Source organism: Pinus tabuliformis, chromosome 7, assembly GCF_031772625.1.
Source record: "Pinus tabuliformis cultivar Carrire ecotype Pingquan chromosome 7, CPIR1, whole genome shotgun sequence".
Classification (NCBI taxonomy): Eukaryota; Viridiplantae; Streptophyta; class Pinopsida; order Pinales; family Pinaceae; genus Pinus; species Pinus tabuliformis.
The window spans coordinates 184,201,381-184,224,029 of record NC_142293.1 but is presented as its reverse complement, the minus strand read 5'-3'; the positions used below and the strand labels follow the sequence as shown (position 1 = coordinate 184,224,029).

Sequence of the window (22,649 nt, the reverse complement as noted above, 5' to 3'; positions counted from 1 at the left end):
CTATGCCCGGGGTGTTTTGCTTCAAGCCATAGAGGGTTTTCTTCCACCTGCATACATGAGATTCCCGATCATGAATCTCAAACCCCTCGGGTTGTTCCAAACCTGTGGACCTGCTACATGAGGGGAATGGTCCCCTTGGAAGATTTTCGTTCGATACATCTCAGACATGTACCTTCATGCTCCTTTTGAATTAAGGCATCCCGTCACCATCTGACTCACATCGGGTAGGGTCCTATAATAAGTAGACCTCCGGTGGTATAGATGAGATATGTCAATTGAAATGATCGCTAATGGACCATCCTGCAACTTGATACAAATTGCCAGCCCTAAACCCATGAGTAAAAGCATCTTTGAAAATTCTATTTTGAAACACGTACCTTTCCATCAATGAATGACACCCTGAAACCTTTGACTTCCATTGCCGAAATGGACACCAGGTTCTTCTTGTGATCAGGTACATAAAAGAGATTCTATAAATGAATCGAGTTACCCTCATTCAATTGAGGGGTAACATTCCCTACACCATTTCCAGGATAGGTGGCATTGACTCCAAGTATAATCTCAGGATTGTTTCCATCTACACTAAATTAGAGAGAGCACCCTTCTATCTGTTGAAGTGCCTTGAAGCACTACAATCAATAAGCCAGATTCCCAAAGAGTCTGAAGGAGAGGGCCAATATAAGATAACGCTTCTTTATCTTATCAGAAACAACATTTGATTCTTCATACCACGGATTCCTTGCTTTCTTTGAAGAGTCGGCCGTTTCTTTGATGACCTGCATTACCTATCATTCCTCTGATCATTGAAGATGTCCCTGGAGTGATTGTTATCATCATCAAGTGATGTGTCCCTACCTAAGACACTCCTTTGCATAATGGCCGAACTTATTACACCCAAGGCATCTGCCTTTCTATTCACCCTTAGATCCAGACTTCCATTGAAGTGATCTTCAGGTCATGAGAAACTTCTGCTGCGCCATTCTAATAATGTTCTCTGCTTCGACTTCACCCTTGATGAATTTGAAGAGGGATGAAGAATCCATTGAGCCTTTTGTCCTTTCCCAACTGTCTTCGGTGATTGCTCTTTCACTATTGCTTGGTCTTTGTCTTCACCTCAGCTCTGATCCCATGTTAATTTTAGGTATGTTCTATGCTTAGAGCAATTTATTTCAATTTTCACAGTTAGCTCAATATCTTTTCCAGATTAGCAATCACATCACCATTAAAGTAAATTGCAGATAAAACATAAACATAGATCGCAAAAGACAAGCCAAGACAAGAGGACACAAGATGTGGCGCTAGCCAGGGACAAACTCCAATGTGGGGAAACCCTTGATCGATTCTTCTTATATGTTCTTCAATAGTTCAGCAGAGAGAGAGAGAGAGATAGTACATATACAATCGAAGTCAACACTTTGACTTATCTAAATAAGAGCATAGATCATCTCTAAGTAGATGATACATGAGGTAGCTGAACTCAGTTGAAGATAAGTTGCTTCAACTGATTCTCCCAGGTGTCTCCATCACCATGCTGCACCTATCATTGTGCTGCTCCTCATCATCATGTTGTAACTCACCGTGCTGCACCATGTTGCACTCATCATCACTATGTTGGACCTCATAACCATGTTGCACACATCATCACTATGTTGGACCTCATAACCATGACACACACATCATACTGCTGCACCTTATGCTGCCATTGCTGTCCCATGTGTCATTGTTGCGCCATGCTGCCAAAACTGTCCCATGTGCCATCGCTGCACCATGCTAGCCATTGCTGTCCCATACTATTGTCCCACTGTTAGTGATATTGCCATTCCAAGTTTGGCATACTGTTGTCCCATTTGCTATGCTCCAACAAGCACCATTGCCTAGCTGTCCCATTTGGCATGATGTACCTTGCTGCTGTCCTAATGAGTTTGCAGCACTATGCTATTGCTATTGTCCCATTGTAGCCTTGCTGCACCATGTCATTGATTTTTGTCCTATTGCTTTCTCTACCAAGTGACCTTGCTGTCCCATGCATCTAGCTGCCAACACACCATACAAATGTTGCTCCAAATATGTTTGTATACTACTGCTCATGGCTGTTCTAGTTAGGGCACTAAGGCAGTCCTAAACTCCTCACACAGTGCTTGAACAACCCTTAGGAAAACTGCGGCACACCCTCATGAGACACCTCCCCTAGCACGCTGTTGTTTTGGGCATATTTGAGCCCTCAATTCACCCTATGCAAGCCGTAACTGTGATGCTATGGCCTGCGGCCTAGCATACATTACTCTGTAGCTTACGGCCAACACCATACAAGTATCCTGTCCACAAAACAGTGCCCAAACAGATTTGTAATAGAGGTCTCCAACTCGGCCTACCCAGCGAGTAACCTCGACCTCCTTCCAGCAGCTCAGTGCCTTGTTTTAGCCCTTAAAACAGTCCTCCTTTTTCAGCCGCATTAGGCTTTCAGCCGCATTAGGCCTATGTCTAGGGCACCATAGGCCTGTGGCTAGGGAACCCTTGGTATGTTTAGGACAACGTATATCTTTATCTTGACTACGGATAGGAAAGCGTGGAGGATTAGGGCATCCCTTCATGACTGCATCCTCTAGGTTGTGCGTAGAGCTATCATAGGCTGGGGTTCTAGGATTGTGTTATGGCCTCCATGCTTAGGCTTCTTTCCTCCAACGTCTAGGGCTTCCTCTCCTAGATTTCTCTTCCACTAAAACCCAAAGCGAGTGGAGAGAAATCAGGAGAGAAGTGTGTGTGAAATGACTCTCAAGTCATCTCCTTTTATACTAAAACGTCGAGCACATGTGGGGTTTATTTGGTTGCTGGTCGACCTTGACGAATTGTCTTATAACACAAATAAATTCATAACTCCCTGAATAGTTATTGGAATCAGATGATCTTTAGATCAATCCTACACCTCTCGATGAGAGGGATCCAAGAAAAATACCAGCTGCCATAAATAATATGGCCCACATGGAGTTTGGTCCTAGTTTCCAATTTTAACACTCCCTCTCAACTAGGGAGAACTCCATCCGCTGGTCCATCTGTCTAACTGTACTATCTCTGCCATCAGTGCCCTGTACTGCTCTGCTCTATAGAACCATGAAGAAGAAGAATTGATCGAGAATGTCTCATACCATTCTCTACTGACCCGAAGTCAGTTCCATATGAAGAGAGTGTGTCATACCACTCTTACTGATCCCAAATCAGTTCCAAAAGAGAATGAGTTATGTCACTCTTACTGACCCGAAGTCAGTTTGATTGATCCCAGATCAATACCACAAGAGAGTGTCTCAAACCACTCATATTGATCCCATATTAGTTTCATTAATCCCAGATCAATGGAGGTCATCCTAGCATAGGGAGTACGGTAGATACAACGATGCGTCCATCGATAGTACTACTATGGTCCCTAACCCCATTTCTGTACTCATTGTCCAGATGAGAGGTACTTCGCATAAGTCCTAGACTGCATGGGTAGGATGCCTCGACAGGAGAACCACTCATCCTGTCCATAAGTCGCCACGGGGTATCACACGGGAAGGTTGAATCATTCACCCAGTACACAACGCACCATTAGGGGAGGGTGAGTCGCCCTATGGTCACTTGTTCCTCCAAGAAGTACCCCAAGCCCGCCGAAGCTCCCAGAGCTTAATGCATGCATCATGCAGGTGCCTCATAAAAGGGTCTCTCAGTGACTCCAAGTCGTTCGAGAAAGTCACAAATTTGACCTTTCCCCGGGGCTTCGACAGAATGTCTGCAACCTGTACATCAGTCTCAATGCGATGGAGCCTCCTCGCTCATCGACGTACCATATCCCAGATAAGGTAGTATCTGATGTCTATATACTGGAGCAACTCAGAAGTGCTCTTGCGATCCTCCACACTGCTTGCCCAGTCAGCATTCGAATAATCATGCATCTTCACATTTCCGACATTGTATCTCAATCCATGAGTGATTGTGCCCCGAAGATATCTAAGAAGATTCTTGGCACCAATCCAGTGAGGCTCAACCATATATGAGCTCATCATGCTAACTGTAAAACACATGTCCGGACAGAAGCTCACCAAGAACATCAATGCGAATGAGTTTATGAAACTCAGAGGCATTTCCCAAATCTGGTCCGGCATTACTACCACATAACTTCTGAAAGTTAAGCTCCATCAAGGTAGTCACGTGTTTGCAGTTTACCATTCCAAATCCGAAATCCAACTTCCTCTTACTTCTGCAAATGAGAGGATCTACACCTGTCAGAAAGAGGTCGTCCTCAAAAGGTGCCGGTATGAGAGGTCTATCATCCACAACCTTCATGCAAAGGTTTGGATCGGCTTCACTCCTAGTGAATCTCAGCTTCATTAGACAACTATCAATCCTCTCATACTATGCCCGGGGTGTTTTGCTTCAAGCCATAGAGGGTTTTTTTTCACCTGCATACATGAGATTCCCGATCATGAATCTCAAACCCCTCGGGTTGTTCCAAACCTGTGGACCTGCTACATGAGGGGAATGGTCCCCTTGGAAGATTTTCGGTCGATACATCTCAGACATGTACCTTCATGCTCCTTTTGAATTAAGGCATCTCGTCACCATCTGACTCACATTGGGTAGGGTCCTATAATAAGTAGACCTCCGGTGGTATAGATGAGATATGTCAATTGACATGATCGCCAATGGACCATCCTGCAACTTGATACAAATTGCCAACCCTAAACCCATGAGTAAAAGCATCTTTGAAAATTCTATTTTGAAACACGTACCTTTCCATCAATGAATGACACCCTGAAACCTTTGACTTCCATTGCCGAAATGGACACCAGGTTCTTCTTGCGATCAGGTACATAAAAGAGATTCTATAAATGAATCGAGTTACCCTCATTCAATTGAGGGGTAACATTCCCTACACCCTTTCCGGGATAGGTGGCATTGACTCCAAGTATAATCCCATGATTTTTTCCATCTATACCAAATTAGAGAGAGCACCCTTCTATCTGTTGAAGTGCCTTGAAGCACTACAATCAATAAGCCAGATTCCCAAAGAGTCTGAAGGAGAGGGCCAATATAAGATAACTCTTCTTTATCTTATCAGAAACAACATTTGATTCTTCATACCACGGATTCCTTGCTTTCTTTGAAGAGTCGGCCGTTTCTTTGATGACCTGCATTACCTATCATTCCTCTGATCATTGAAGATGTCCCTGGAGTGATTGTTATCATCATCAAGTGATGTGTCCCTACCTAAGACACTCCTTCGCATAATGGCCGAACTTATTACATCCAAGGCATCTACCTTTCTATTCACCCTTAGATCCAGACTTCCATTGAAGTGATCTTTAGGTCATCAGAAACTTCTGCTGCGCCATTCTAATAATGTTCTCTGCTTCGACTTCACCCTTGGTGAATTTGAAGAGGGATGAAGAATCCATTGAGCCTTTTGTCCTTTCCCAACTGTCTTCGGTGATTGCTCTTTCACTCTTGCTTGGTCTTTGTCTTCTCCTCAGCACTGATCCCATGTTAATTTTAGGTATGTTCTATGCTTAGAGCAATTTATTTCAATTTTCACAGTTAGCTCAATATCTTTTCCAGATTAGCAATCACATCACCATTAAAGTAAATTGCAGATAAAACATAAACATAGATCGCAGAAGACAAGCCAAGACAAGAGGACACAAGATGTGGCGCTAGCCAGGGACAAACTCCAATGTGGAGAAACCCTTGATTAATTCTTCTTATATGTTCTTCAATAGTTCAGCAGAGAGAGAGAGAGAGAGTACATATACAACAGAAGTCAACACTTTGACTTATCTAAATAAGAGCATAGATCATCTCTAAGTAGATGATACATGAGGTAGCTAAACTCAGTTGAAGACAAGTTGCTTCAATTGATTCTCCCAAGTGACTCCATCACCATGCTGCACCTATCATTGTGCTGCTCCTCATCATCATGTTGCACCTCACTGTGCTGCACCATGCTGCACTCATCATCACTATGCTGGACCTCATAACCATGCTGCACACATCATCATTACGCTAGACCTCATAACCATGCTGTACACATCATACTGCTGCACCTTATGCTACCACTGCTGTCCCATGTGTCATTGTTGCACCATGTTGCCACAACTGTCCCATGTGCCATAGCTGCACCATGCTAGCCACTGCTGTCCCATACTGTTGTCCCACTGTTAGTGATATTGCCATTCCATGTTTGGCATACTGTTGTCCCATTTGCTATGCTCCAACAAGCACCATTGCCTAGCTGTCCCATTTGGCATGCTGTACCTTGCTGCTGTCCTAATGAGTTTGCAGCACTATGCTATTGTTGCTGTCCCATTGTAGCCTTGCTGCACCATGTCATTGATTGCTGTCCTATTGCTTTCTCCACCAAGTGACCTTGCTGTCCCATGTATCTAGCTGCCAACACACCATACAAACGCTGCTCCAAATATGTTTGTATACTGCTGTTCGTGGCTGTTCTGGTTAGGGCACTAGGGCAGCCCTAAACTCCTCACACAATCCTTGAACAACCCTCAGGAAAACTGTGGCACACCCTCATGAGACACCTCCCCTAGCAAGTTGTTGTTCTGGGCATATTTTGAGTCCTCAATTCACCCTACGCAAGACCTAATTGTGATGCTATGGCCTGCAGCATAGCATATAGTACTTTTGTAGCTTACGGCCAGCACCATACAAGTATCCTGTCCACAAAATAGCGCCCAAACAGATTTGTAATAGAGGTCTCCAACTCGGCCTACCCAGCAAGTAACCTCGGCCTCCTTACAGCAGCTTGGTGCCTTGTTTTAGCCCTTAAAACAGTCCTCCTTTTTCTGCCGCATTAGGTCTGCGTCTAGGGCACCATAGGCCTGCGGCTAGGGCACCCTTGGAATGTTTAGGACAACGTATATCTTTATCTTGACTGCGGCTAGGACAGTGTGGAGGATTAGGGCATCCCTTCATGATTGCGTCCTCTAGGTTGTGCATAGAGCTGTCATAGGCTAGGGTGCTAGCACTGTGTTATGGCCTCCGTGCTTAGGCTTCTTTCCTCCAATGTCTAGGGCTTCCTCTCCTAGATATCTCTTCCACTATAACCCAATGCGGGTGGAGAGAAATCAAGAGAGAAGTGTGTGTGAAATGACTCTCAAGTCATCTCGTTTTATACTAAAATGTTGAGCACATGTGGGGTTTATTTGGTTGTTGGCCAACCTTGACGAATTGTCTTATAACACAAATAAATTCATAACTCCATGAATAGTTAACGGAATCGGATGATCTTTAGATCAATCCTACACCTCTCGATGAGAGGGATCCAAGAAAAAAATATCAGCTGCCATAAATAAGATGACCCACAATGTAGTTTGGCTCTAGTTTCCAATTTTAACACTTTCAGTTGATGTTCTGTAGATGTTGATATTGTACTTGTGTTTATTTTTAGTATTTACATGGTAAATAACTTGTTAAGTAATTAAACAAGTAGGTGAAATAAACCGGATAGTATAGGCATAATTTGTAACGGGTTAAACTTATAAATTTCAACATGGTATCAGAGGGTGGTTGCAAATCACAGGAAAACTAAAGGCATCAGCCGAGCAGAGCATTTGCAGCAGATTCAGCTGTCTCGAGTGACATAGCTGATCCTTGCAGAAGGCAATAGAGGAAGGAGTGATGCAGAGGAACTACGTCAACATTCTGGGCCAGAGAAAGGCAGCGCAGAGGGACTGCATCATCATCATTCTATAAGAAGAATTATGTGTGGGTTTTCCTCTCCAAGAGGGAGAGGTTTTGGCCCTGGAAGAATGCCAACTTCTTGTGTTCTTGTCTCTTTGTTTTGGTAGCATTTTGATGAAGTAAACACACACTCATAATAATAAGAAGATCAAGATAAGATAAATAGTAAAAGCATTTCACAAATTGTTATCAAGTATAGAAGAATCTATCTAATGCTAATTGCCCTAGATTCTTCAACATGGTATCAGATCGTAAGGTGTTGAAGTCAAATGAAGGGAAATAAAACAGACTTACAAGGATCTGTCTTCAAGGACGTCAAAGTAGGTTGAAAGGATTAAAGGAGCAAGTATACAACAAGCAAGTCTATAACAGTCATGGAGTATCAACTTCAATAATTATAGTCAAGCACTTAATTCATGCTCAGTTTGATGGAGTATATCAGTGATCTTGACTTCTTGATCACTGAACTTTCTCCATGCCATAAAAGATAGTCTCAGGTATATATATATATATATATATATATATATATATATATTGCATAAGTAGTCCAAGGAATACCTCTCACAATCCATGATTACATTACTGTCTCAGTATAGTTATTACATCAAGGCAGTTTCCGTGATGAGATAGCCTCTTTATACAGTGCCACCCACAGTTTAGTTATGCTATTCAATGGCAAGTTTGGGCTCTCTATACATTGCATCTCTACACAAATCTATGTACATAGACATCATTGTCTTAGTGCAGTACCATATCACTATTTATGTCATAGTCTCAAATTCTGCCTATGAATATGATCTCAATAGCATGATGCTCGGATCAGAACATAGTATCACTAGCATGTCAATAATATGTTGAAGTCAAAAAATACCTTCAAGATGAATTGGGAAGGGCATGAAGTAGTTTCGGTGATGTCAAGACCACTAATGTCATGGTGCTAGAAGTTCTCCAAGGAAATTGTGATGAAAGGATACTAATGATGGGCAGCTCAAGCAAAAGAAGCATCAAGGTGAAGATCTCCTCTTCACACACCAAGTAAGTATCTTTCAATTTTATAATCAGATTTGGTTAAATGATTTCATGATTGCAAGGGGATTTGTAAATTGGTTAGATAATCGAAAGTCATTGCATAGAATAAGGAGGATTGCCATAATCCTCATAGAAAAGAGAAATCATTGATATCTATGAAAAGGTCTATAAAGGTCAAGCATTGTTTGAATCCGTCAAGAGATTCATAGGATTCATATGGTATAACTCAAAAGTCCTCTCATACCTAAATAGCAGAAGAGGAGACATAAAGAGAGATATATGAAATGATAGATATACTCTCGGAAATGAAAGTAAAGAAAGGTCACTTAGACCTACACAATAGTGAAGGTATCAAAGAATGAAGGAATAACTTCATGAATATCTAGGAAAGATGATAAGAAGGTAGTCATCACTGATGAGCAAGGTAACAAATATCAATGATCAAAGAAGGTTACCTCACTCGTCAATTTGTTTTCTCTATGCTAGATAGAGAAAGACAAGTTGCAGTCTATAGTATTAAAGGATGAAATAATTCAACCACGTGTAGAAAAGATAGGCAAGGTTGGTCCTCAAGCAAAGACAAAAATAAGTATAGTTAGGATTCAATGCTATAGAAATATTTTGGAAGTTCATATCATTGAAAGATGGAGGAAGCTAAAGAAAAGGGCCAAGTTAAGAGGGAGTATCAAATCGCCCCTATGAGTAAGATAGTATCCCTCACAAAAGGATACTATCTTAAACTCCTATATCTTGTGTTATAAGATATGACAATGATAATAAGATGCATGATGGCATCATGAAAGCATTAGAAGCAAGAGCTTGTGACATCACCATGGATATCATGAAGGACAAAAGGGACAAAATCCATGGCAGTCAAACATGAAGGATATAGCTCTTGGGAATCTCATTGAACATTGAAGGAAAGAAAGATGTCATCCAGGACAAGGCTCATCATACATTAAGGCAAAAAGGAAACATCTGCCAGATAGGGATATGCAAGATCCTCAAGATTCTCTGAAGGAATCCTCATTGGAGGGTTCACTAATCTAGAGAGGGAGCAAGTGTTTCATCAGGAACTCCAACTTATGGAATTCATGGGATAATGGTGTGATGACATGAAGAAGATCAAGGGATTGAAGATCTTTTCAATCAAGGAAGCTACTAGAAGAAGCCTAGATGACCTAATGGTAAAATGATGTATGTATACTTGTATTTAATATTATAATGTCATGCCATATGGTTGCAGGTAACAATGGGCCATTACTTCTATCTTGAGAAGCATGATCAAGAGAAAGGATCTTCTCTTCTGAAAGAATGCAGGAAGGCATAAGTAACACTAGATGAAATCAACATAATATGCCCTCATATGAAGTATGAGGTAGTTGACTAAGAAACTCTGATTAAAAACTCCGTGAAATGGAATGTGTGAGGAAGAAGAGATCGTGAGATATGCAACCATGATGAAGGCAATCAACATCCAAAAGACCAATAAGATTTGACTAGGAAATCTCCCAGAAAGATATAAAGACTTTGATGAAAGTCTAAAAAAGATGAAGACTCTTGACAATGGATATCTTTGGGAGATATGTCAATAAGTGTGCAGGATGCTGATACCTACAAGAAGATGTCATGATGAAGAGCCATCTCGTAAGGTATGATTTAATTTAATATTATGTTTTGATTTCTTGAATAATATCTGGATGAGTTCATGTAGGGCTACTAGAACAAGACTTGTAAGTACAAGTACAACCAACATTCATGCGATGGATGGAAACTCCTGAAAGAAGCATGGAGAGAAAAGAAGTAGCCATATGAAGAAAGTTCCAGATGCCAAGAAGGCCACTTTCCATGAAGAAAGGAATGACATGATGGAATAAGAAGGAAAGTGATCGATGGTTGTTGCCCTACAAGGAAGAAGCTCAACTAAATTTCATGACATCAAGGAGAGAAGTTGATCAAGCAGTTGAAGAACCCACAAAGAAGAAGTTTCTGATGTATAAAAGAGTCCCTAGCTAAGAGGGAGCTTTGACAGGTCCCTGATCAAGAGGGAGTTTGAATTAGATCACCCCTGATTACAAAGGAGTGACAATTGTGTTTTTTCCATTTCATGTGTCATGCACTAGACCAGGACTAACAGTCGTAAGTCTAGATGAAGGCCATGAATGGAAATGTAGACACATGATAAACACAACATTCTTGTCTTCACTTGGAAGAAAGAATGAGAGGATTGGGTAATCATCTGGCATTTGATGCTCTTTGAGGATGTGTAGGGCATCCAAGATAAGAGTAGGCAAGAGGACCGATATTCTTTGAGGGCTGGGAACCCAAGATAAGAATAGTCCTAGAAGGTCATACTCAGTGAACACCCAGGTGGGTATGTACCTTGAGAGACAATGATGAAGGTGTTTATAAATCATTGGTCTCACCAGCATTGTAGCTCATGGTCTCGTGGAGAGATGGAGCTGTTAGTCAAGGCCTTGCACTATGACAATGCTGATTGATATGATGCTATACAGATGGGATTACCAATCCGATTCTTCTTATGAGAAATTCTTCAGATTGAGAATAACCAAGTACCATTGTAAATACCTCCCTAGTTAAGAGGGAGTGTTGAAGAAAAGGGTAACTAGGTTTGGTATTTGTCAATGTAATTTTGATCTTTGTACTTGTCAAGAAAAAGAAATATTATTTTTATAAATAATATGAATGAGTTTCTTGCTCATTCCATAGGTCTAGGAAAGTCAAAGAGTCAAAATTATATTGAAGAGCTCTACTTGAGCATCTATGTAATGAAAATGGGTCAACCTAGTGTCTAGCAACCCTCCAAATGACAAGCACCATCCTCTCTGTCATGTCGGCTTGGAAATCGAATTAAAAGGTAGTCAAGTCGGCTCAAATAATAGACACATCGGTTCAGCAATACAAGTCAGCTTATTTATGGAGACAGAACCACTATATATATCCCACTAGGGTCTGCACAGAAGTAGGGACAGAACTCAGATACATCTGAGATTTTCGGATAAGATTACAGGGTTTCAGAACTTTGCATAAACCTCTGCTACTTCGGGTACATCTGAAATTTCACTAATAATCTCAGTGATATCTCGGACAAGTAATGGAACAAGAATCTCGGATGAAGACTATGTTGCAGTGTTACAGTTGAAAAAGGAGTCTATAAGTTTTCGGATGGATATTACAGTCTCGGCATAATGAGAAGGAGCAGTGATGACAGTGACAAAGATAATCACAGTCTCAACTATTACAGTCTCGGCATAATGAGAAGCAGTGATGACAGTGACAAGGATGATCACAGTCTCAACCTAATGATGATGGAAGGATCTCATAGTGACACTTCGACTTACATTAAGGTGCAGTCATGATCCTATCACAGTCATGATCTCGTTCTTGAAGGTTATGATCTCGATGAAGGTGCAGAGATAATCTCAGTGGTGATCTCAAGGAGCAGTCATGGTGCAGCAATGATGATCTCGGTGAAGCAGTAATGATGATGATGATCTCAACAGTAAGAAGAGGATTGGTGTCTTGGTCTTGGAGTGGCTTGATAGGTCAAGGGTCATGGTCTTGGTGTTCGTCAATTAGAATCTCTATAAGAAGAATTATGTGCGGGTTTTCCTCTCCAAGAGGGAGAGGTTTTGGCCCTGGCAGAATGCCAACTTCTTGTGTTCTTGTCTCTTTGTTTTGGTAGCAGTTTGATGAAGTAAACACACACACTCATAATAAGAAGAAGATCAAGATAAGATAAATAGTAAAAGAATTTCACAAATTGTTATCAAGTATAGAAGAATCTATCTAATGCTAACTGCCCTAGATTCTTCAACAGCACAAAGAATGGAGATGGAATCTAGGAAATGCTGGAAAGTGGTAAGTATGGAACGTTGTGGACACACTACTTGATTCCAAGTCTCCCAAATAGTGCCCCTCTATAATCCTAAACCCTCATAGTAGGTCCCAATGGACTAGGGCCACAAACTAACCTCCCTGGTGAAGTGAGAGAACAGGCTTACAGTCAAGATCAGTCAATCATTCGGATCACCCCATCCATGTTAGAATGCCCAAAAAATTAAGTAGAATCACATGATTGTAATATGTATTAGAATATCTCTATTTAGTATTTAATGCTCAGCCTTTTAGCTGTTGCTATTTTTATTCTTTTAGCAGTTTCTTAGATGAAACTGTTTGTTTCCATATTCTACATAGAAACCTGATGTTTCTATTATTGTAAATATCTCTGTATTATCATTGAGCTGTTGGCTCATTTCTGATTAATTGATTCAATATTCTTTTACATGCGTGTCTCGCACTGTTTTATGGTATCAGAGCACAGGGATTTTCGAAATAATTTTTCATAGTTTGAAAAATTCAGTAGTTCATTTCGAAACTGCTCTCAGGGTCTGTAGATTTCTTGATCAGCTATCCTCTTCATTCCTTTCTAAGGTCGAGCCCTCTGTAAGCCAGGTAGCCTTCACTGAGTCTTAGCTTCGGCTTTGCTCATTGTGATAAAAGCTTACAGTCGTCAATCTCGATACAGAAAGGGATTCTTCTCCTGCATTATCTTTTTTATGAGGAATTAACTTTGTGGCGGTACTCAGAATCGTGAAATTCTCTTGAAATTAAATCCGGCATTTTGAATCCGGGGGCAGCAGTCGATTTGTCGGTTGAACAGTTTATCTGTTTTGAAGTCTTGTTTATTTTTGTAGCCCGTGAATTCTCAGTATTCAACCCTCGTCTTCAACCTGCGTTTTCACGGTGAATCCACAGCTGAGACGATAACCACGGGAACGTGGCATCTCAGTCTTCTTCTGTCACGATATCTGGAATCGCACGCATATCAATCTATTGACTTGGTGAATAAAGCTGGAAGCGGTAGCGGAAATCAAAGTTAATACGTTTTTTGTTTGAATATTTTCGCTCACGTGTTCGACAGAACCACGGCACTTTCCAGCGGCTTCGGGTATCCTCGTCAACATTTGTTTAAGTATTTTCGCTCACGTATTCTACAGAACCACGTGAAGGCATTTTCCAGAGGTTTCGGGTATCCTCGTCAACACTTTCTCCGACCACGAAGCTTCGTTTCTCAACGCCCTCCGCAGAAGTATAAGTGACGGCAGGGTTTACCTCCCGTGTATTCTTTCTACAGACGCCATTTCTCAGATTCGTTGGACGCCATTTTTTCCAGATTACGGCAGTTCCGGCACTCCGCAGAAGTATAAGTGACGGCAGGGTTTACCTCCCGTGTATTCTTTCTACAGACGCCATTTCTCAGATTCGTTGGACGCCATTTTTCCAGATTACGGCAGTTCCGGTTTTGGTTACGTTTCAACGTTGGATGTGTTACTCATTATGAATTAATGTGCCATTTTTTATTGCTGTTTAAGTGTGGAGGACCGTCCCAGAACAGCGTGGACAGTAAGTGACGGCATTTTTTTTTTCATTAAAGCGGTGGGATCAGAACAGCGTGGACAGCTTCAGTCTACGTATTTTTTCCCTTCACATCAGCTTTAATCTTATAAAGATACATGTGACCTCTTGTCTGGTGTTTTTTGATCTGGTGTTTTAGTCCGGTGTTTTGATCTGGTACAGATCTGAGTAATTTTTTTTTTTGTGCAAGCCTGTTTATTTCAAAACAGAATTTGTTAAGGTTTGGTACAGTCATCCTGAAAGAGGAATTTTAAGCAGGCAGCTACACTTTTTTATTATCAGACTTCTGTATTGTCTTTAAGAAAATGGCCACGCTCACCAATCTGATGTTAGAAGGAAATCAACGCTTTAATGGCAGCAACTATAACATTTGGAAACAAAGAATGCTGACCATTTTTGAATACAGACGTCTTGATCAGCTCATTTTGGGCAAAGAGCCTCGTCCCGGTACAGCTGGTACCGATCAAGATAAATTTGATGATCGAAATCGAGAGGCTGTTATGCTTCTCAAGCTCTCTGTCGCTGATGATCAGTTACCACAGATTCCTTCTGGCAAGACCGCTGCCGAAATCTGGCAACAGTTGAAAGAACTGCACGAGACATCTGACAAAAGCCGAGCATTTTTTCTCAAAAATCAGTTGTTCTCCATCATGATGGATGAACATATGTCTTTACAGGAACATCTCAACAGAATTAAAGACATTCGAGATCAGCTCGAAGCCATTGGTCGGACCATGGAGGAAGAAGATATGGTAGTCATTACTCTGAAAAGTCTACCGAAATCTTATGAACACTTCATCGAAATGCTCAACATTACAACCACAAATGTTGATCTGAAGTTTCCAGATTTATGTACCAAACTTCTGCAGCAAGATAGGTGGAAACAGCGGTTTGGTAGTAGTACTTCATCAGTGCCCTCGGAAAATGCATTTGCTGCAAAATACCAGTCCTCTCAGTCTTTTCAGCAGAAAGGCTCTCCTCAGTCTTTTGATCCTGCCAGGAAGAAAAGTGTGCAGTGTAATTACTGTCACAGGTTCGGTCACATGAAGAAAGATTGCCGACAGAGGATTGCTTCTGAACAGAAGAAACAGGGAGGGCCACATCAGACAGCGAATGTTGCAGAACATTCCGAGCAGACAGATTCTGCCTTTTACGCCTTTATGGCTAAAAGGTCTTTAGAACATGTTCCTTCCTCTGCATGGTACATTGATTCTGGTGCATCACGCCACTTCTCTCACAGGCGTGACTGGTTTATTGACTTCTCACCTTTCAGTGATTCAGTGGTATTTGGTGGAGGTGAAAAGTACAATGTAGCTGGCAGGGGTACAGTTCAAATTCAGTCTGGTGGACGCACGCTCATATTTCTAAATGTATACTATGTTCCTGGTATGGAGATTAATCTGCTATCTGTCAGCCAGATTATGAGGAATTCTCCTCAGCTTGATGTTGTGTTCAGTGCACACAAGTGTTCCATCATTGACAGGGAGACCAGACTAACAGTTGCTGTTGGCCTAGAGGACCATGGTCTATACAGGCTACTTGACACCGGTGACTTTCCAGAAGTGGCTCTAGCAGCACGTGTCTCTCCCATCAGCACTCTATGGCATCAGCGATATGGGCATCTCAATATGCAGTATCTCTCTCAGCTCTCTCGGGAGGGACTTGTGTCAGGATTACCTGATATTCAGACTCAGCAGTTGGGGGTATGCAGCGCCTGTCAAGCGGGAAAGCAACATTGGTCTTCATTCAAAAATGGAGAATCTTGGCGCGCATCTAAGGTACTTCAGTTACTTCATGCTGATATTTGTGGTCCTATGAATACAGCTTCTATCACTGCTTGCAAATATTTTTTACTTATTGTAGATGACTTCAGTAGAAAGATGTGGGTGTTTTTTTAAAAAAATAAATCTGATGCTCTTAGTACCTTTCAGAAGTTTAAAACCTTAGTTGAAAAAGAATCTGGTTGTAATATCATGACCCTTAGGACCGACAATGGGGGGGAATTTTGTTCCTCAGCTTTTGCCAACTTCTGTGATATTCATGGCATCAAACGTCAATTAACCACACCTTACACTCCCCAGCAGAACAGTGTTGTTGAGCGTCGCAACCGCACGGTTGTTGAAATGGCTCGTTCCATGTTACAACACAGGAGTGTTCCAAACAAATTCTGGGCTGAAGCAGTATTTACTGTTGTTTACCTTCTTAACCGATCACCTACTCAGGCTGTTAAAGGGAAGACTCCTGAAGAAGTTTGGTCTGGTCGTAAGCCTAAGATCAGTCATCTCAAAGTATTTGGCTCAGTTGCATATGTTTGGATTCCATCTGCTAAGCGCTCTAAGTTGGATTCCAAAAGTCAGAAACTCATGATGACAGGTTACAGTGATCATCACAAGGCCTATAGGCTGATAGATATAGCCACTGGTCGTCTTAGCTTCAGTCGAGATGTAGTATTTGATGAAGACAGAGGATTCTTTCAGTCTTCTTCTTCTGAGCAGCGTTCTGAGGATCAGCCTCACAGTGTTCTTCTTCCGGTCAGTCCACCTGATGGGAGGGATGATGTAGCATCAGTATTTGATAATACTCTATCTGAGCTTCCTCCAGAAGCTAACCCTCCTCTTGCTGTCTCTATTGAGCCTTCTCCACCTCCTCCTGATATTGGTTCCTCTACTCCTGATATTGGTTCTTCTTCTCTTCGGCCTAAATGGTGGGCTAAAACCATAGGTGATCTCCGGGATGATGAGCTCCTTGAAGGTAGAACTTCTAGACATAAGAACAGACAACAGTCTACAGTCAATTTTGCTCTTATGGCTAACCTACACAGTATTTTTGAGCCTCAAACCTATTCAGAAGCTAAGGGTACATCTGAGTGGGAACAGGCTATGGAAGCCGAATTCCAGAGTCTTCAGAAGAATCACACCTAGACACTTTCTGATCTTCCTGTCGAAAAAAAACCCATAGGCTGCAAATGGGTGTATAAAGTGAAATACAAAGCTGATGGAACCATAGACAAGTATAAAGCTCGTCTTGTAGCTCGAGGGTTCTCACAGAAGGAAGGCATCGATTATGAGGACACTTTTGCTCCTACAGCCAAGATGAGTACCATAAGGCTTGTTCTTGCCCTAGCAGCTCAGTTCAATTGGAAAGTTCATCAGATGGATGTAAAGAGTGCTTTCCTAAATGGTGATCTTCAAGAAGAAGTCTACATGACGCAGCCTCCAGGATTCAAGGTTGCTGGTCAAGAACAGAAAGTATGTCGGTTAGCTAAAGCAATCTATGGATTGAAACAAGCTCCTCGGGCTTGGTACATGAAAATTGATCAGTACCTGACAGATCAGGGTTTTCAGCGGAGCCCATCTGATGCAAACCTGTATATCAAGCATACTGGTGATGATATCTTGTTTGTGGTTGTCTATGTGGATGACCTTATCATTATTGGCAGCTCTGCACATTTGATCCATGGGATCAAGCAAGATCTATGCAGAACTTTTGAGATGACAGACTTGGGACTCCTTCATTACTGTCTGGGGGTTGAAGTTTGGCAGACTGAAAATCAGATCTTTCTCTCTCAGTCCAAGTATGCCAAAATTCTTGTGGAAAGGTTCAGAATGCAGGATTGCAAACCGGCCACGACTCCCATGGAACCAGGGCTCAAACTTTCAGCACAGTCATCCTCTCCCCTTGTGGATGAAACTTTATTCAGGCAATTAGTGGGCAGTCTCATCTATCTTACTGCTACCAGACCTGACATCAGTTTTGCAGTAAGCTACATTTCTCGCTTTATGTCAGCTCCTAAAGCTGATCATTGGATAGCAGCAAAGCGGGTGCTACGATATGTGCGTGGTACTTCTGATTATGGCCTCTTATATACTCGCAGCTCCAATCCTATTCTCAGTGGCTACACTGACTCTGACTGGGCCGGTTCGGTTGATGACCGTAAATCTACAGCTGGGTATGTGTTTAGTCTAGGATCTGGTGCTGTTACTTGGACTAGTAAGAAGCAACAGGCAGTAGCTCTCTCCTCAACAGAAGCAGAGTATCGGGGAGCAGTTAAGGCATCCTGTGAGGCAGTTTGGCTTCGTCGTATGCTTGCAGATATGCATGTTTTCCAGACAGGGCCTACTTCTTTGTTTTGTGATAATCAGGGAGTGCTCAAACTTGCCAAGAATCCGGTTTTTCATGAACGAACAAAGCATGTGGAAACTCATTGCCACTACATTCGCCAGCTGGTTGAAGACGGCTTAGTTCAGTTGCAATATGTTCCCACAACAGAGCAGCCCGCCGACATTTTCACCAAGCCTCTTGGTCCTGATAAATTTGTAAAATTCCGAGGGTCTATTGGTGTTGTAAATAGATTGAGCATTAAGGGAGGGTATTAGAATATCTCTATTTAGTATTTAATGCTCAGCCTTTTAGCTGTTGCTATTTTTATTCTTTTAGCAGTTTCTTAGATGAAACTGTTTGTTTCCATATTCTACATAGAAACCTGATGTTTCTATTATTGTAAATATCTCTGTATTATCATTGAGCTGTTGGCTCATTTCTGATTAATTGATTCAATATTCTTTTACATGCGTGTCTCGCGTTGTTTTAATATGGTTAAAGTACCTATTGTACCTTCAAGAGGAATGCCAGATGGTGAGAAGTCCCTGACTGCTGCATGTGGTGGAGAATCATGGCATAATATCATGTACTGAGCAATGTAGGGCTGCTAGCTGGCTGGCTGTCTAAAGACAAAAAAATTCCTCTATGGGTTTACCCACATTTTGGTGGGTAACAGAACATATATGTAGCTGGTCAATCATTCAATTGAATGGCACCAGTAAACTCATAATGGCCACATTGTGTGTTGAAAGACAACCTATTGGTGTTGTCATGCTTGATTTGGACTTAGTGATAACTTGACCTTAACTCAAACTTTGAAACCCCTTTATATCAATGATCTGGAAAATGTCATTGCCAAGCAATCCACCAGATGAATAGAACCGACACTGCCCTTAAAAAAACTCCAGAATTTTTGCTGAAAGAGGGAAAAAGATAGAAGTGGTCGGTAATGACAATTGCCAACATTCCAACACATTTTAGGGATTTTAATTAGCAAGATTTATTCTCATATTACCTTGCAAATGTTCTTCTCTTTGCTTTTCTATCACTTGCCCGACTTGGCACCGATCATTCTTAAAAATATGAATTATAAGTTCTAAGTTGTCTTAGGGATACCTCATAAACTAGCAACTGCAGCTTTTGAAGTGAGAGTACTAGTGACAGGAGTACTTCTCTTGAGTGGTCATCCAAACCCTCTTCGAAAGTTTTCTAAGAGACAATTCGAGTGATAACACAACCCATGACATATCTCTAATTAGAAGCTCGAAGGAAAAGACAAAATCAAACAGAAAACATTATTATGAGTTTAACTTTAACTATGCTTCAGAAAGGCTATTATATGAATATCATGTCCATTCTATTGCTTTGTGTTTCCAACCTTCGATTTTAGCATCATGATATCTAAATCAAGTTAATTGGTGGATGATTTTGGTGTTTATATGGAAAATCCTAATCTTGAATGCGCAAATGCTAAAATTTTGAAAATTTACCGTCTGCAATTTGTTGTACACCCATGCTTCTAGTGCAGCACAGGTTCTTTATGTGCATTTTTAATACCATTGCAACATAGGTTCTCAAGGCAGTATTGTACTAGGTGGTACAGGATCTGAGAAACCAGTGGGGTTTACTTGAGATTTTGTACTTTATCAAACACCTTCTCATATAGACCAAACTAACAACTGTGTTGGCATTCTAGACTGTTTTTCTGGTAAGGAGTGGTAGCAAGCTAATTATGTGTTGTTCACGAGCCTATGAAATTGACAAGGAAGTGAAAATTTTATGGCAGTTAATGCTGAGCAGTTATGCAGTGTTGCATTATAGGCATATCATTGCAGCTATGTTCTCTTTAACGCCCATCAAGTGGGCTTAATTTGTTTAGTTATACAATGCCAACAATAACTTTTTAAAGTACATATGCAGTCAGACAATGCAAATGCCTAATTATTATTTGTTTTCCTTTGTACTTTGCAGACAAAAGCAAAAACGAATCCCAGTTCCTGCCGACAACATTTATCATTTTGTTAATCACTGCTGTTCAGTGCTGAGCATTTTTAACTATACAACTTAGAGATTCCAGTTCGGAGCTCCAGAGGTTTATATTCAAGCTTGCCTCCCTATAATTCCAACTTCTGCAGTTCTGCTGCCCAGAATATGGGTCTCCAAATAGTTTATCTTCTTGTGTGCCATATTGGTATCATGCGTTGTGTAACATCTTGTGCCTATAATTATGTTTTCCATTGAAGGAGGTCAGCGTTTCTTAGGAAAATGCAAGGCAACAACACACAAACTTGCATTTGGTGTCATGGAAGGTGGCTAGGTTCAAAGGCCTGCTTTCCATGGAAGATGGCTGCCTATGATCAGCGAGAAGCTCTCCCAAACAAGGAAAACATTCTTACAAGAGTATGTATGAAGGAAATGTAGAAAGAACCTACCATTTATATGATAAACGGCAGGTTTTAAAAATATGTAGCAGTAGAACATTTTTAAATTTGTATTAACCACAATGCAGATGTATCTTTTATGTCTGATATTTTTACTGAGAATGACATGATGAATATGATTCACACAAATGAAAGGATTCAATTCACATTATTTACACGTATTCTATTTCAGTATTTGTAATGAGATCAATAGAGAATTAAAATCAGGTTGCCATTTCATTCTCCATTTTGAAGATGTATGATAAAGGTATTTTAGGTCATTTTGATATGAGCATAACACCACCAACTGAAATGACATAGATACATAATAATAGATTAGAGACAATTCTGTTGAATTTCCATGATCTTGGGTCTAGGTTAGGATCTTAAAATCTCTGATGCTGCCAAACCAAGAATCTCAACAAGAACTACTTTGCACAACGGAAAATATAAAGCAGTGAATCACATATGCACAAGTGTACACAAATTGTAACAAATATTGTACAATAATGTACAACCCAATTTTCGTTATATTAAACCAATCTGAATAATAAAACAGTCAATGGTTTACAAGATACAATGACAATCTTTGTTGCATCTTCTATGTCATATCTTGTCCTGCCGGTCTTTCGCTTCTGTACTGCTCACTAGCTGCCCCTTAGTCCTTCAAAAGATAACACATCGAGACTCCAGGAGGGCTGTCACCTAACACTGCTGCAAGTCACTTCTGCTGCATGTACATGGGCTGATCCAATCTGCTTTCTAGGCTGGCCAATACCTGAGCTCCTATCTGCGTTCTAGTAGCCTCTTTCTTCCATCAAAGAGCTACTCATAAGGCTTGAAACTTCACCCAATCTTCAACTATCTTTGTCACTTCAAGACTGCTAGTCTAGGGCTACTTTGGGTAGCCAACACACTGCCCTCCACCAGATCAATGACATCCAATACTTCACTGCAAGTTCTGCTCTTAGGATGGACTTTTGACCTCCACGGAGAGTCCTACAAAAACCGATCAAAACAGGTCACACACTATGACCCAACACAAGGTATTCTACTCCAAGTCTATTGTGTTACTGCTGTTCCTGGCTGTGACTGGTTAGGACACCCAACATGCTGCAACAACCCTAACACAATCACCCAAACAACCCTTAATGACTGTGGCCTCACCAAGGAAGGGTCTTCCAGCTGTGTGTTGGTGTTCTGGGCACTTTTCAGCCCCAAAACCTCCCACGCTGTCCCTATTTTGAAGTGGTTAGGCTTGTGGCCTACCACAGTCTCTGCTGGCACCTACAGGCCACCCCAAAACATATTTTCCTTACCTCTTTTTGCTGCCCAACAGACCTGCGTCCAGCCCTATCTTACTCGGCCTCCATGCAAGAGTGGATTACCCTTCAAACAGTCCCTAGAAGGCTTCCACACAGCCTTCCCTACCTCGCTGAAGTAGTCTCCTATCTGCTGCCTCAACAGAATTGCCCTTGCTCCCTAGACCAAGTTCTTTAGGCTCCTTTAATAAGCTCTTGTGTTGCACAATGGATGAGGATTAGTGTCTTCCATCACCTTCTATATATACACATAAGAAGGGCTGCCTCCAACGTCTAACATAGGTTTGACAAGCTGTAAAATGCCTTCTTAACACCAAGCCGACCCTAAATCATCGTGCAAACCCAATCTTAGACTTAAAAAATTCATAACTTCATTTATAGAGCTCCGATTTGAGTGATCTTCAATGCGTTGGAATCGCCACACCAAGCTCTATCACATCAAATTTTCTCATGCTCAAATTCTTCATGGTTTTGGCCCAAATCTCGATGGGTGCAAAACCCCATGCTTGGTTTCCAAGCCCACAAGTGACTCTTGTGGCACTTGATCCTCCAATCTTAGAACCCTACGGCTTGGAGTACCTCCCAAGCTACTCAAAAATCAATACTCCCT

General features: G+C 41.4%; 1 protein-coding gene across 4 annotated transcripts in view; it reads left to right on the top strand.

Annotated features, from left to right (window-relative positions):
* The window catches only part of LOC149246465 (uncharacterized), a 250,623-nt gene extending 229,899 nt beyond the window's left edge, over positions 1-20,724 (top strand). For all 4 annotated transcript variants that reach the window (XM_089457927.1, XM_089457926.1, XM_089457924.1 and 1 more), the window contains one exon: positions 20,269-20,724. In XM_089457927.1, coding sequence (XP_089314053.1) covers positions 20,269-20,322 — 54 coding nt within the window. In that variant the 3' untranslated portion in view covers positions 20,323-20,724. The remainder of the gene's footprint in view (positions 1-20,268) is intronic.
* Positions 20,725-22,649: the final 1,925 nt, after the last annotated feature.